The 15,128-nt window shown below is 54.3% G+C and overlaps 1 protein-coding gene across 4 annotated transcripts in view; it reads right to left on the bottom strand.

Moving 5' to 3' along the window:
- The window catches only part of SPTBN2 (spectrin beta, non-erythrocytic 2), a 35,633-nt gene extending 21,435 nt beyond the window's left edge, over nt 1-14,198 (bottom strand). Inside the window, exons 1-7 of one of the 4 annotated variants that reach the window (XM_088018159.1) lie at nt 14,117-14,198; nt 8,553-8,731; nt 3,953-4,104; nt 3,334-3,507; nt 2,404-2,495; nt 2,164-2,244; nt 1,756-1,871 (exon numbers count right to left, since the gene is read on the bottom strand). In XM_088018159.1, the coding sequence (XP_087874285.1) occupies nt 1,756-1,871; nt 2,164-2,244; nt 2,404-2,495; nt 3,334-3,507; nt 3,953-4,104; nt 8,553-8,709 (772 nt within the window). In that variant the 5' untranslated portion in view covers nt 8,710-8,731; nt 14,117-14,198. Of the gene's footprint in view, nt 1-1,755; nt 1,872-2,163; nt 2,245-2,403; nt 2,496-3,333; nt 3,508-3,952; nt 4,105-6,144; nt 6,323-8,552; nt 8,735-8,819; nt 8,852-9,203; nt 9,260-14,116 lie in introns of those variants that run through there. The other 3 variants (XM_088018158.1, XM_088018160.1, XM_028118217.1) reach the window with 3 other exon arrangements.
- Nucleotides 14,199-15,128: the final 930 nt, after the last annotated feature.

Below are 15,128 nucleotides of genomic sequence, written 5' to 3'. Positions count from 1 at the left end.
GAAACCTGCCTCCCAGAAGAACACCTGCAACTGGGATCGCCTACCCCAATCCCGGGGTCCCCCACCTCAGTCCTCTGAAACTGACATCCTTCCAGCTCCTCCCAGGGCAAAATGACAAATAAATCATTTGGACTAAAAGGACATGGGAAAGTGAGGTTTTTTTATTTTTTTCCCCCTCCTAGGAACAAGCAGAGGACAAAATGCAGAAGCCTGAGGAGGCTTTTACCCAGTATTTCCAATGGAGACCAAAATTACCGTCGAGGGCAGGAAAGGCAAGAAAAGAAACAGTATTCCCGTTTGGGGATGGATCTTGTACTCAGGGGCTGCAAAGATGTCTAAGAAATCAGTGGATTTGGGGGCAGCAAGATGGAAGATACAAACTAAGCTTCCCGAAGCCAGGATGTTCGGAGGGACAGGCCCAGCAAGCCCTAGCAGTTCTCAGGGCCATCTTGGGGCATGGTCATGGCTATTTCTGACCTCAATCCCAAAGTTCAGCTGCGAATCCAAGGAGGTGAGTGTCCTTCAGGCAAATCAGCTTGTACCACAAAGACCAAGGCTGGGACTTGAAATGCCTGGGTTCTACGCCCACATTCGGCAGATTCCATCCTACCTACAGGGAAGACTATAGGGCTGGAAGCCCTTGTGACCCCCTCTGAAAGCCCCCAGGCAAGAACGACCCATTGAAATCATGTCATAAAGTTATAGGAGACTTTGCTTTACTTAAATGTTCTTTATCATAACTGTGCCTCTCAAATGCTTTCCCAGGAACCTATGTTTGCCTGACTTCCATTGCTAGATGGCTGATGTGTGTCACTCTGGACTGAGATGGGGCTACGGTGGGATGGTAAACAGGGAGAAAATAACCGAGACCCAAGTCTGCCCAGTGAGCTTAGGAAGGAGCGTTTCCAGCAGGGAAGCCCCTTGGCCCTTCTCTGCCTCCCGTTTCTGGCGGCACCAAGACTGTTCTCCCCGAGAAGTGGCTGAGGAAACAGGTCTGGAGTTTGGATCTCTGCTCCACCCGCTGTTAAGACCTCGGGAAAGCCACTTAACCCTTGGATAGGTCCCCATCTTCTCCTCCATAAACTGAGGACTATTAACAATGGCCTTGATTTCCAGGGGGTGTTGTGAGGATTGAGTTGAGTGAAGCATGTAGAGTACAGGGCCAGGTCCAAAATAAGAGCCCAGGGGCCGCTGCCAGTCTCACCAGCATTAAGATCAGAACCACAGGGGTCAGTAAGCAGGGCCCGCTGACCGTAATGCCAGAGCAGGGTGAGATCTCAGGGTCAGGCAGCTTAATTTAGAACCCTAGAATTTTAGAGTAAGAAGGGCCCTTAGAGACCACAGAGACCAATCTTCTCATTTTAGAGATGAGGAAAATGAGCCACAGAGAGGCTAAGCGACCGGCCCTAAGTCACAGAGCTGCTCCATGGTGGGGCTGGCCTAGAACCACATTCGAGGGCTCTTTCTGCCACAGGGCTGCCCCTCTTCCTACGGCTTTTTTTGTTGGGGGGGGATGTAATTTTCACACCATAAAATTCACCCTTTTACAGGAGACTAGTCAGCGGTTTTCAGTACATTCACAAAGTTGTGCAGCCCTCACCACGATCTACTCCAGAACACTTCCATCACCCCCAAAGGAAACTCCGTACCCATTAGTGTTCACCTCCCCCCAACCCCCTACCCTCAGCCCCCGACACCCACTCGTCTGCCTCTTTCTCTATCCCACAGCATCTTCTTTACAGCACTCTGCCCCACCTTCGGGATCCAGCAGCTTTGTGAGCCCCAGCTCCTTCTCAGCCAGATTGAAAGCATTTTGCAGATTGTAGTGTGCATTGCACTTCCTCAGCGACTCAAAATCCAGCAGATCCGGCCTACAAAAGGAGGCAATGTAGAAGGTATCAAGAGCGCATGAGCTCCTAAAGAGGAAAAGTAAAGCCACCCCTGTCTTTATCCCTGTCACCAACTCCATTTTGTCCCGAACCAGGCACCCCAAACCCACACCCACTGCTCCCACGCCCCTGGGTCCCATCACAGCCCTCTGTGCAGCGTGGTGCCCCCACATCCCAGCTCTTCTCTGAATGTTCTCTTCTCTGAATGCCCAGCTCACGGTCCGTCCAGGTGTCCGTGCCCCCCGGGCCCTGAGCCCAGCCAGTGGCTCCTCACCGGTGCTTGTGTACAATGGCATTGAAGGCCAGCCCGTCCCTCCAGCTGGTGGTGAAGTTGTGCACGTTGACATTGGGATACCTATAACCGGAGACCGGGAAGAACAGTGCGTAGGGCCTAGCCCTGGTCTGTGACTCAAGGATGGATCCCCAGCTTGTGGTTCCGGGAGCCCACCCCTCCTTTACCGCACAGCCTCGGTGCATCCACCCCTCCAAGGCCACGGTCCCTGGGCAGCCTCACCCCGCAGTCTTCATCTGGCACCACAGCAGTAGGGCATCCTTGGCCGACTTCTTCTCCTTGTTGTCTTCTGTTTCCACGCTGATGTCTTGGATCTAAGAAGGAGAGAAGGAAGATCCTCACTCCCTGAACACGGGCTCCTGGAGTTATTGGAGATACTCCGCCAGACACAGCAGGAAACGGCTCTTGAGACTCCTGTAAGGGGGCGCCGGGACAGAGCCGGGGGACCTCTCCTCCTGGGCTAGGGACCACAAAACATCGGTTCAAAAGGATTTGAGGCAGCAGGATGTGGTCGGAAGTCAGAAGAGTGGAAGCACCTCAAAGCGAAGGATGCCGGCTCCTCCGGGTGGGGAGCTGCGAGTGGACAGGTGAGCACTGCCTGAGAGCTGGGGTTCCAAGGGGTTGCTGACGGAGCTCTGCTCAGGCTGGGAGGAGCAGAAGAGGTTACACCCGGGGAGTAAGGGGACAACCGGGAGAGTTGTGACGGCATGAGGACATTGGGCTGCTTATGCTCAGAGCATAAGAAGCAGTAGGAGGACTGTTTTGGGGAGGCAAGCAGAGTTTGAGGCAGAGGTGGACCAATGATCAGGTCCCAAGCGCAGTTCTCAAACTCTCAGGGGTGAAGGTCGGTCCAGTTTGTAAAATCTCCAGTCCCTTGTGGACCAACGTGTGGTCCTACCACATGTGGCCAATAAACAGACCAGGCCACGGGGAACCTGCCACAGAAGTATGACAACACCCACACTGGTCTCTACCCTGTGTAAGGAGGAGGGTCTCCGGGTCTGCTGCCTGGATGTCACAGCAACCGTAAACTGCTACACGAGGTTCTAGACCCTCTGTGTCTTTATCGGTCCCGCCGTGGACCAGGGGTGCCTGTTCGCGGTACAGCACCGATGTGTGAAGGACACTCTGCGTGACGCTCTGCCAGGCTACCTGGAACCGAAGGATGATGGTCCAGACCAGCCCAAGGGTCAGACGGTGGTTTCCGTCCACAATGTCATGGGAGCCCATGTTTTCCAAGTGCACTTTCTGCTCCTTCAGGAACTGCAGCGCCTTGTCCACGTTCTCCAGACAGTGGATCCGCATTCGGCCTTTTGTGGGCTTTGGCTGTTGAGGGGTAGGAGACAAAATGACATGGGACCATGGGCCTCCTTCTCCTTCCCTTAGCCTTCTCAGGGCCCTGCTCTGCACACCTTCCCCGTGAGCCCCCTCAGAAACACAGGCACAGCCCTCAAGGCTGGGCCAAAGTTCACAGAGCCAAAGCTGAGGTTCCAGAGGAAGCTTGGGCAGATTAAGATTCCCAAGGGAATTAATTGCACCCAGAGTGGGTGGGAAAAGAAGTGTTTTCAATGGGGCCACTGTTCCTGTCTTCGTGAAGCAATGCTCCTATTTAATCCAGGCAGCAAAGCCTCTCAAAATGAAACGATCCTCTGAGGAGAGGGCAGCCAACTGCTTCCCACTCTGTGCCATCACTCTTCTAAGGGCAACTCCCAGCTTGTCCCCCTGACCACTGTTTCTTGGGCTCCCTCCTCCTTCTGTAACCACAGCTCACCAGTGTCTCTCCCGAGAGCACCTCGAGGAGCCTCAGGAGGTTACGTCCATCCCGGAGGTCGCTGTACAGGTCTCCCACCCGGCACGTCACCCGGGCCAGGTGCGAGTTCACCCACTTGGTGAAGGTTTTCTTCTGCACGGCTTCTCGCTCATCTGTGGTGGCAACATGGGGTCATTTCTGTCCTTCAAGTACAGTGCACCTGCTTCTAAACACCAGTTGATGGGGTTGGGGGGCTGGGGGGTGCTTGAGAGCCCGGAGGTGAGGTCTGGGAAGGAGGAGGGGAAGGAAGATGCCTAAGACGAAAATCCCTAACTTAAAAGGCAGGGAATACAGAAATTGGAATGAGCTCATAAGGTAAAAAAGAGCAAACAAGCTTTGAGAAGAAAGGATGAAAGAAATTAGAAGCAGTGAGACATGTGGGGAAAGGTTGGGGTCTGGGATCACAGCTGTCCTTTAACAGTGGAGAGACACTGTCACTTCACCAGAGCCTCGCTGTCCTCATCTGTAAAACGGGCATACTACTTGACTTTCTACTTCAACCCGTGACTGTTGGTGAAATGAGACAATGTACGTGAGATGCCTGGCACACGTGATGAGTTACTCTCTGATGAGTTACAGGTATCCAGGCACGATCTAACCTGAAGGAAAGACCCGGAGCTGCTCAGGAGCAGCAGGAGGTGTGGCTGTTCTCTCTGCTGACGGACAGGGCGTGGACTTAAATCAAACCAGCAGCTCTTCCAAGTGGTCATTAGAATGACATGATATTACAGAGGGTCTAAGCCTCCTGAGTCAGCTTGCTCTCCTGGGATAATTTAAAGAAAAGACGGGCTCCTCTACTTCTGGGGTGGGTTCATTCAATTGGTTACAATGGGATCCAGTCCCGAGACATCAGCATTCCAATGCTAAGAAGGAAAACAATCCTGAGAGTTGGGAATAGGGAAAACACTGAGCCCAGAAACACAGGGGGGATAAAACAGGCAGAGTTAGGCACAGATCTCAAAGAAAGTGAGGAAATGCCTTGCTGCCTGGTCCACAGGAGAGGCTGCTGATGAGCGCATGCTTTTTAGGTTCCATGGGAAAATTAAAATTTTAGACGTTATAAATGACAAAGTGAAGGAAGAGGTCCAGGCCATTGGAAGCTGCTCCGGCCGCTCGGATTTCTGCCCGTTTTCCCCAGAGAAGCCCAGGGCTTCTGGGGCCTGAAGAGTCACTTTTGTTTCCTTCTCAGCACCAGCATCTCGGAAACCGAAAAGACTCAGCCCTGAATTTCACATTCCTGTGCACCTCACCCATAAAACATAACGACACACCCACGTCTATTCCTGTCTCTCTTACCTCCAACCCCTGTACCTAGGCCAACCTCTGGGTTGTAACAACTGCACCAGCAGACCCCGGCTCTGTGGGCCTCCTTTCAGGGTCTCCAGGCCCCCTTGCCTGAGCTGGGGATTGCCCAGATCATTGGTCGTTACTGGATCGGTGAAGACCGCTCTGATGCCAGGCACACGGGGGTGAGGCCATTTGGGCCCACAGGTGGAAAAAGAGAGGAAGACAGAATCGGTGGCAGCTAGGAGAAAATGGGGCAAAGCCAAGGACCAGAAATAAAGCATAACTTTACAAGGTGTCCACAACACCCACAGACACATCCCCCCGCCCCAAAACACAGTGGGTCCCAGGAATACACGGAAATACTGGGGCCAAGATGAACACACGCCTGCTCTGCATCTGAGCCTGTCTGTACCAACTCCCTTTGACACACTCCCTGGTTTCCACACACCCACTGCTCCTCACACACGTTTAGACACCCACTCAGAAACCCAGGGTGACAGGGACAAGCCCTGGGTGGCTCGGCCTCCCGGCTGACGGCCCTCTCTCCTAACAGGTGCTTCTGTTAGGAGGTGAAGCACCTCCTAGCAGGTGCTTCACCTCCAAACGCTCCGCGCCTCCGTGCCTCCCCGTGTGCTGACACGGGCGCCGCCACCACGCTCACTGTCCCTTCTTCCGGGGGGGGCCCAAGCCTTTCCCGTCTCTGTCAGCACCCATGTGTTTCCCGGCCTCTTGTAATGACTCCCCGCGCACACTGTCTCCCAGCACAGACCGCCGAGCACGGACCGTGCCCCACTCGACGTGCTTCGCTCCGGCCCCTCCGGCCCGGGGCCCCTCCGTCCCCGGGGCCCCCCTGGTCCGCCGCTCACCTTGAAGCTGTTTGAAGCGGCCTTCCAGCACGCTGGCGTACTGAGCGGGGTTGATGAAGGCGGCTGGCGACAGCAGGAGGTCCCCCGGGCTCTGAGCCCCTTCCACCGCCTCATAGTAAAAGTCGCCCGCGCCGTTGAGGCCGGGCCCGTGCGCCCGGCTCACCCCGTTCCCATTCATGCCGCCCGCAGCCCCTCACGCGTCCATGCCCTGCCGGCGCCGGGCGCCACGGGTCCGCTCCCCGCCGCCCCTGGAGCCCGGGGTCCCGAGCGCCTGCGCTCCCGGCGGGGAGTCGGTTCAAAGGCAGGGAACGTGTCGCGGAGCGGGAGGGGGGGGGTGGTGGGAAACGGAGCGCCCGAGCTCGGGGGCCAGTCGGCAGAGCACACCCGGCCGCGGCGAGAGGAGACGGAGGCGGCTCCCGACAAACAGGTCGGACGGTGCCGGGGGAGGGGCGGGAGGCGGAGCGCGGCCGGCGGCGGCTGGCCCGGCCCCGCGGGGCGAGCGGGGGAACTGCCGACGCCCGGCAGACCAGCCCTCGGGCCCCCAGCTGCTCAGCGTGGGCCCCCAGAGCCAACTCCTGCTTCCCGAAGGTCTGCAGGTGGGACAGGGAGGGCCCCTCTTGGGGTGACTGTGGGAGGTACCCCCTTCAGGACCCGAGCTTTGATCCCCAGCTCGGAGAGCAGAGAAAGAGAAATCCTTAAAGAGGAGAAACCAGCTCAGTAGGTGCCTGGCACTCTGCGAGGCGCTTGCTTAAGTTCTCTTATCTGTGAATTGGTGTTCCAATCTTTCCCCACTTGTTTGTCACCACCTCCAGTTCCGGCCCCTTTCCTGCCACTGGGCTCACCAGGCCCTCCTCAGCCAGGCCATCCCAGGGCCCCCAGTGCGTCCCACTACTGCTGGGACATCTGCCAGATTCTCTTCCCACCTCTCTCTGGGCTTCAGCTCATGTCCCTTACAGCCTACTCTAGCCTCTCTCCTGTCTTCATTCATTATTTATATGGCACCTACTGGTGCCACGTGCAGTGCTAGGTTAAGCCCACACAGAGATGCCTCCAGGAGAGCCCAGTTTGGTGGTGGAGAAATGACAGCTCAAGGTGGCATGTGTCACATGTGCACAAACACGGGGACAGTCCTGGGTGGCATGTGGCATGTGTACAGACATCAGGACAGTTCTGGAGGCAGCATGCATCCAAAACCGGGGTGCCAGGGAAACGTCTCCACACAGAAGTGACATTGTCCACAACCCACTGTTCTGTGTCCTCTCGTCTATAGAAACACTGATACGAGTATTTCATAAGCCAGCCTGAAGACTCAACCAGAAGGGCAAAGAGGTCCGGGAGAAAATACACGATACGGGGTTCCCAGAGCTAAGGCCGCCACCACACAAGGGTGTTCGGATGCTGTGCTGCCTGAACAGAATGAGCTGGAGAGCTTTTTAAAAATCCTGATTTCTGGACCGTAGGTCCAAGATCCTAATTCAGTGTGTCTAGGAGGGGGCTTGGGAATGTGTATTTGTAAAAATGTCCCTGGATGATCCTGTAGAGAGTGCTGCCCGGTTTGGGAACCACCTCCTCAGTGTCTCCCTTCTTCCAGGAGGCCACCCACTCATGCTGGGGGCACTGCCTCCGTTGGGGGGGGGAGTAGATGTGGCCTCTCTCACTGCGTGGGGCTGGGAGGCCAGTAGGTGGGTGGCAGAGATAAGGGTGGGATGGAGGAGGGAAGCCAGACGGGGTGGGTGGCCTTAGGGTGTGTGGGTGACTCAGCCCCACGCCAGCCGCTGGTGGTGTCAGGTGGCAGCTGCACTCTTGTTGCCATGACAACTCCTCCCCGGAACGCAGGGAGGCCCGTCAGACGGGTTTGTTTGTGCTCAGAAGAGCTGAGGGAAGAGCCCAGGCCGTAGGGGAGGGCAGAGGCTGAGGCGGGTTGAGAGCAAACCCAGCAGAATGGGTGGTGCAGAAACCGGCGGCGGGTGGAGGGAACCTGCTTCAGGGAACAGGTAGATGAAATAATGGGAGGAACAGGCGGCAGGTGGAAGGAACAGGTGGGGAGGGAGCGGGGAGGATAATGGCCTGGGAGGGAGAACAGGTGTGAGAGGTGACAGAGAAAGCCAAGGAAGACCCAACAAGGGGGGGAAAGGGAGCGATGGGTGGAGATGGCAGTACTAAATGCAAAAGAGTTAAGGACCACGACTCAGGGACAGAGGGGAACAGAGCTGAGTCCTGTGCTTGCGAGAAGGGAAGCTGGGGAACATTCTGGGTTGTATGAGGTTTGGGGACCCGGGGCTTGATGGGGTAATCTGGATTAGCTGGCAGCTTAGAAAGAAAGCTGGTCTTCCCACGAGGTTGGAGGACTCTCCCTGACAAACTTCTCTCCCTCCTCAGCATCTCCCCTGGCCCTCCCCTGACCTCACCTGCCAGGGCCTTAATGCGAGACCTCTCAAAGAGGCGGGCTGAGCTGCTGTCATTGTCCCAGTCCGAGTCAGGCAGGTCCCAGCGGTTGTTGATGTCACTGTACTGGCCCTGGATCTCCAAGCTGTCGAAGTCTGTGGGTGACAGGGTGCTGCTCATGGTGGTAGGTGGCCTCCTGCTCCTGCAAGGGGGAACGTGGCTGGTGAGGGGCGTCTCAGGACCACCGAGCCCACTACTTACCATGTCCTTCTCTCCTCTTGCGTTAGATCTGCTTCACTCTCCTGAGGGCCAAAGGCTGTGGTTGGTTTCTCAGTCAACAGAGATCAGCCCCTAGTGGGAGGGGGGAAGCCGAGGTGGGGAAGCAGAGGGGCAGGAACCCAAGAGATGAACGAGGAGTGAGACAGGAAGGCAGGAATGTCTCAGAGTGTGGTGGCAAAAAGGAGGGGCTCCAGGGAGGGACAGTGGGCAAAGCCAGGGGCTAAAAATGGAGATGGCTAACAGCATGGCTCGGGAGGGCAGTGCACAAACCAGGGTAACGCAGGAAGCAGATGTGGGACCCCGTGGGCAATAATGAGTATAAACTGGAGTGCTTTCATTTCCTGGCTCCACAAACCGTTCTGAGCTCCCACTCCACGCAAGATGACCTCCTATACCCAGTAAGTGATTTGAGATGAAAAGACCCTAATCCTGCTCTCCAGCTGAGATACATTTATGATACACCAGGAAGCCTGTGATGCACTCTTCGGTAAGTATAGACAAAGTGCCCAAGAGTTCAGAGAAGCACACAGTATGGTTTTCTCCTCCTTTGTTTCCTTTTGTTTGCTACAGGAAATACTTAATAGGTGCTGGATAAATGTCAGCTGTGATATGTGACTCTGCTATGTACATGCATCACCTCATCACAACCTCTATGGGGCAAGGGTTCATTGTCATCCCCATTCATAGAGGAGGAAGCCGCACCATGAAAGTTAAGTCATGGTTCAAGGTCACGTGGCTGGAAGGAGCGGAGCTGGGTTTTAAAGAGAGGCTCTTTCTGACTTTGGGGATCAAGCTCTTAATCACAGCATTTACATGTTCCTCGAAAATCCTGGAGCCCTTCAGAGCTCCCTGGGAGAGATCAGCACCCATGGCTCCCTTCTAGGGCCCAGGCTAGGGAAATTAGGACCACATATGCTTGCCAGCACTACTCGGGACCCTACGTTATGCAAACTCTGTCCTTCTCAAAACTAACAAATGAGCTTCAGATTAGCTGCTAGGGATTTAAAAAACCCTCTACTGTCTAATTTCTTGTGTAATTCAGCATTCAACAGCCATTCAAGGGAACGGAGGGTGCTGGGTCTGCAACTTTATTAGAACCCCAATTCTGCATTTCTCGTTTTCCTAGCACCTCTCAAACACAAAAACATTTTAACCCTTAGCACTACTTCCTAGGGTGGAGGCTATGATCTTGGCAGTCTCTGGTTCTGGAAAGGTAGACAAGAGAAACTCGCATGTGGTTCAGGGAAAGAAGAAGGGATGGGTGGTGACTTGTGGGTGGGTAGGGAAGTGTATTCCCCTGGGCACACAAAAGCAGAACTTGGCTTCTGTCATTAACTGGTTCCATGAAGCTGAACCTGAACCTGACCCACAGGAAGCCAGAACTGTCTGCACCTCCCCTTTCTCTCAAAGAGAAATCAGGCACAGGGATTTCCCTGGGAGTAGCATTAATGAGGTGTGAGGGAGCTAGGGTCTCAGGTTCCTAGATTGGGTTTTGCATTCCCTGTAAAAGGAAAGAGAGCTTAATTTCCACTAGCCTGGGACACTTTCTCCTTTAAAATCCATCATTTCTCTCTTTTTTTTTAAAGATTTTATTTATTTATTTGAGAGAGAGAGAATGAGAGATAGAGAGCACGAGAGGGAAGAGGGTCAGAGGGAGAAGCAGACTCCCCGCTGAGCAGGGAGCCCGATGCGGGACTCGATCCAGGGACTCCAGGATCATGACCTGAGCCGAAGGCAGCCGCTTAACTGACTGAGCCACCCAGGCGCCCATAAAATCCATCATTTGTCTTAATCCCCAACAGATTCTTTGAATTTGCTCTGTAAATATTTATATAAAAATAAATTCTAGGGCAGAACTGAGTCACTCTGAGCAAAGAGTGCTGTGGGCAAGGTGTGACCTGAGCTAGAGTCACCTAATACTGGTAGGCACTGAACAGGGAAGCAGCCCAAGCCCCAGGACCGGTACCAATCCCGTTTCTCTCAGTCCTACAGATCGAGGCTTCCTTGCCAGTAGCCACGCGCTCTCTCTCACTTAGCTCTGGGGTTGACATTTCCAGCACTCACACTCTCTCCACGTAGACCTCCCCACAAAAACTCCTACATATGATACCCTCCAGCCTTCTGTTTCCATAACTCCTTTTCCTTTCATCAGGAGTCACAGACCTACTAAAGCCAGCCCCCAGGCCTATGGCCAATAAACGGCTTAAAAATAACTGATTTTGGGGGTGCTTTGCTGGCTCAGTCGGAAGAGTGTGTGACTCTTGATCTCGGGGTCATGAGTTCGAGCCGCACGTTGAGTATAGAGATTACTTAAACAAATAAAACCTTTAGAAAACAAAAACAAACAAACAAAAATACCCTACTGATTTTGGATTCCCTTAGGTGGGCCTGCACTTTCCAGTTCTCCACAGACCCCACCATTCCCTTTTGTCTCCTTCCCAGCCATGTCACATATTTTGGTTAACTGGCGGGGCCCTGAAGAACTCTGGGGTTTTCAAATGCTCCTTTATATCTTAGTACTCCACAAAGAGCAGACACTTAAAGAGGCAGACTGTCTTACTCTGTCTCCAAACCACTGTGTGTCCTTGGGGCCCCATAAACGGCACAACACCTAAACATGAATTATTCTGGCTTCCTTTCAGTGATCCAACCTGGTCCTCCCCTACTGGGACCCAGGCCTGGGATCCAGACCTCCCAGTGAGGTCTGGTTGTTAGAGCGTCCCCATGGAATCCTATAATTTGGGGGAGAAAGTATGGAGTTGGAATCTCCCCTCCTCCCAAATAAAAATGCAGCCACTTAAATGCTCCTTTGGCCAAATCAGATTTTGACACACATGCTTTGTGTCCAGAGTTCCCAGGGATGCCGTCATATAGATAAGGAACCAAGATGGCACTGGTGTTCTTAGATCATGGATCTCTATAGGGCCACATGTTGGGACCCCCAAGGAGTTTGTTCCCATGGACTTGTATGTGAATGGTGCTCTCTGGTGGTGTTCAGTGCCATGGTTCTGAGGGCCTCTGAGTTTTGGTTTACAAGCATTTGGGCTCCGCAGTCCCTCGCCTTTTGGACGATATGCTGTGTTCTCTGTTCCCTGCTGCCATCTCTAGATTCCTGTAGTTCTCTATGGAGTTTCTTTACGTAGATCCTGCTCTGGGTTCCTTCACTGAGTATATCATTCCTCACCTATGATCCGGGTCTCCATACTCACATTTCCCTAGTCTGCCTGTCCAGCAGCCTCATGACCCCTTGTCTCTCTGTACACTGGAGAATCCTCAACCTTATTCTCCCCGTGGATTCCCAAACTCTGGCAATAGGACGACACAGCAGCTAATCCAGATTACAGTTTCACCGGCCCTTATTCTTAGCCACTGACCTCGAGGCAAGGCCCAAGTAGCTTACATTTTCATGCTAGAATAAAGCCAACTCCCACCAGCTACAAACCTGGGGGTCCTGCTCGATTCTCCACCGGTGTGCTGCTGGATGCAGACTCTGTTCAGCCTGCGGGGGCCGGGGCGGGGGCGGGGGGGATCCTCAAGGGCAGGTGCCCCACTTCCCCTTTCCTCCTGTTTTAGCTGTAATGCAGGCTAGAAATCTTATCCCCCAGCTAGAGCCTGTCTTGTACCCTAATTCCTCCTCTGGCCACATCCTGCTCCTGATTAATTCTTTACCACCCTCAGAGAGAGTTGACGGTTCCCTCCTCCGCGCTCCCACAGCACTTCCGCGCTCCCACAGCACTTCCGATAGCGGCTATTATTGCCCCCATCACATTGTATTACATTTAGTTGTTTATGTGTCTCTCCGCTAGCTCCATTGTTAACCCATTGAGGACCAGGGCTGTGTCTTACTCATGTTTGTCTTTTCCAAGCCCGGTACAATAGGTATTCAGTAAAGAAATAGTGAAAGACAGGGCGCCTGGGTGGCTCAGATGGTTAAGCATCTGCCTTCGGCTCAGGTCATGATCCCAGGATCCTGGGACAGAGTCCCGCATCGGGCTTGGGAGCCTGCTTCTCCCTCTGCCTCTCTCTCTCTCTCTCTCTCTCTGTCTCTCATGAATAAATAAATAAATAATCTTAAAAAAAAAAGAAACAGTGAAAGACTTGACCATAATTCTTTTTTCCTCTTTTTTTTTTTTTTTTTTTGCCAGCAAATTACTGTCTTTCTTAGAGCTGGAGAAAAACGTAAGGAAAGAATAAAAATGGGATTGGAGAAGACACTCAGTTGGAGTACTCTCAGGGTTAAACTCTACAGTTCAGGCTCAGGGATTCTCAAACTTGCATGAATTACAATGACCTGGAGGGCTATTAAAACACAGACCACTGGGCCCTGCTCCCCGCCCCCCCCCCAGGGTTTCTGATTCAGTTAATCTTGGGTGGAGTCCAGAAATTTGCATTTCTAACTTGTTCCCAGAGGATACTAAAGTACTGGTTTGGGGACGACACTTTGAGGGCACTGTTGTCCAAAGATAGAGGAGCGGTAGAATTGGTTAGAGGAGCTATGAGGACTGAAGAGACACGAAGTTTTGGGAGTGAGTGTCACCCGAGGTTAGCTTCTGGGTGGGTTCAGGCTCTATCCAATGCTAAACTCAAAATATAACTTCTCTTGAGAAACCCCAAGACCCACAAAGAGCCAGAAGCCTCAGGCGATGAGAGAGGAAATGAAGATGGAGTGGACTCCTAGATCTAATGAGACAAATAGAGCTGATGCCCTGACACAGGTGAATCACAGATGTGCGGAAGGATGACGATATGGCTGGAGATGCTATGGGGGGGGGGGGGCGGTAGAGTTGAACAAATGACAGCAGGATGAATAATAGATGAGAAGAAATGGGGACCTTGGCCAAGTAAAAATCTTATTTGACTCAAAGTACAAGTGGGGCGGCAGAGACATAAAAGGAGAAAGGGATCACAAATAAACTCAGGGCTCCTAGGAGGGCAAAAGAAAGATGCACTCAGGGCAATCAGAGACCCTTGTGGAGAAACAAACCCTAAGCCATTTCCCTCAATGCTGTATTCCTGGTGAAATGCAGGCACTCTCCTCCGGGGAACTTAAGGACCCCAGCTGAAGAGTGGCACTGAATTTTTGTTTGATCTTCTTTGGACTCCTCCACTCAGGGCAGAATTATTCAGACTAATTTTCACTCCCTTGCTACGCCCCTCCCCCAAGCCTGTACCGGCTGGTTTACATCAGTTTCTCCAAGGGACAAATCTAAGATCCATATTAACTTTTCCTTCTCTAAACCTTTCCTCTTCTGAATTGGCCAGGAGGTTGGTCCAGCACCCGACACCAAGACACATATTTGGAACTCACTCTGGCCCTTTCACCTTCAAGGAGAACTGGTTTGTGAATACCCTTGCCCATGCCTGCCTGAACCGACCGGCTCCCCAGAGCTAGAATTGTCGCTCCAGGGAGAGGGAGAGGAGGAAGGCGGCTGAGAGGCAACCCACGGAGACAGCATGCAGCAGGTTAGGAAAGGGACAAACCCGCAGCGCAGCCGAGCATGCATGCAACGCCATGGGGTCAATGGGGTAAAGTCGTCCCGCGCCAGAGTGGACAGTAAATGCCCACCGTGGTGCTGGAGTTGAAACACCCCAGCGAGGAGGCCTTGCCCGGTAGTTCTGTGCGGGGCGGACTCTAAGCCATCTGGACGTCCCGGCCACAGAAACACCTTACGCCGCTCCTTCCCCACCGCCCGAAGGGGCTTCATTCTCCCTCTGCCAGTGTTCTGGTCACCACAGCCAGCCGTGTCCCCTCTCACACACACTGTGAGAAAGCATAAAGGAGAGCATGGAGCTAGCTACCAAAGAGGCGAGGAGGAGCCCCCTCGGCTCCAGAGGGAAGCCCCCAACAAGCTCCCGAGCGGGAGCCGGGCGCGACCGCAGCACCTGGATCCGCGCCGGCCGGTCGGCGGAGGGGACGCGGCGACTGGAACAGCCGGCGCTGTCAGACACGCTCGGAGCACAGCCGACCCGATCCCTCAACGCGTTTGTCAGCCCCAACTCTTGCAAGACTCTTCTCTCCGCTCCGGAAAGGCCCGCGTTCCCCACGCCTCGACCCTCACCCCCGGTACCTGGGTGGCTGGCACGTGACTCTCCATCCTGTCCCCGGGACCCGGCGGGAGCGAGGGCCAGGCGCCGCATCCTCCCTCCCGGGCTCCCCCGGCCGGCCCCGGCCCCGGCCCCGGCCCCGACCCCGACCCCGACCCCAACCCCGCTGCCCGCACGCGGCCGCACAAAGCGCGCCGCCCCGCCGCCGGGACAAAGCGGGCCCGGGCGCCGGCACCTACCTCGGTGCGGAACGCCGGCCGGGCAGGCGGGAGTGC

Source organism: Eumetopias jubatus, unplaced genomic scaffold (assembly GCF_037043125.1).
Source record: "Eumetopias jubatus isolate StellerSeaLion01/CBP00866 unplaced genomic scaffold, mEumJub1_p1.0 scaffold_13, whole genome shotgun sequence".
NCBI lineage: Eukaryota > Metazoa > Chordata > Mammalia > Carnivora > Otariidae > Eumetopias > Eumetopias jubatus.
This window is presented reverse-complemented; position numbering and strand designations above follow the sequence as displayed.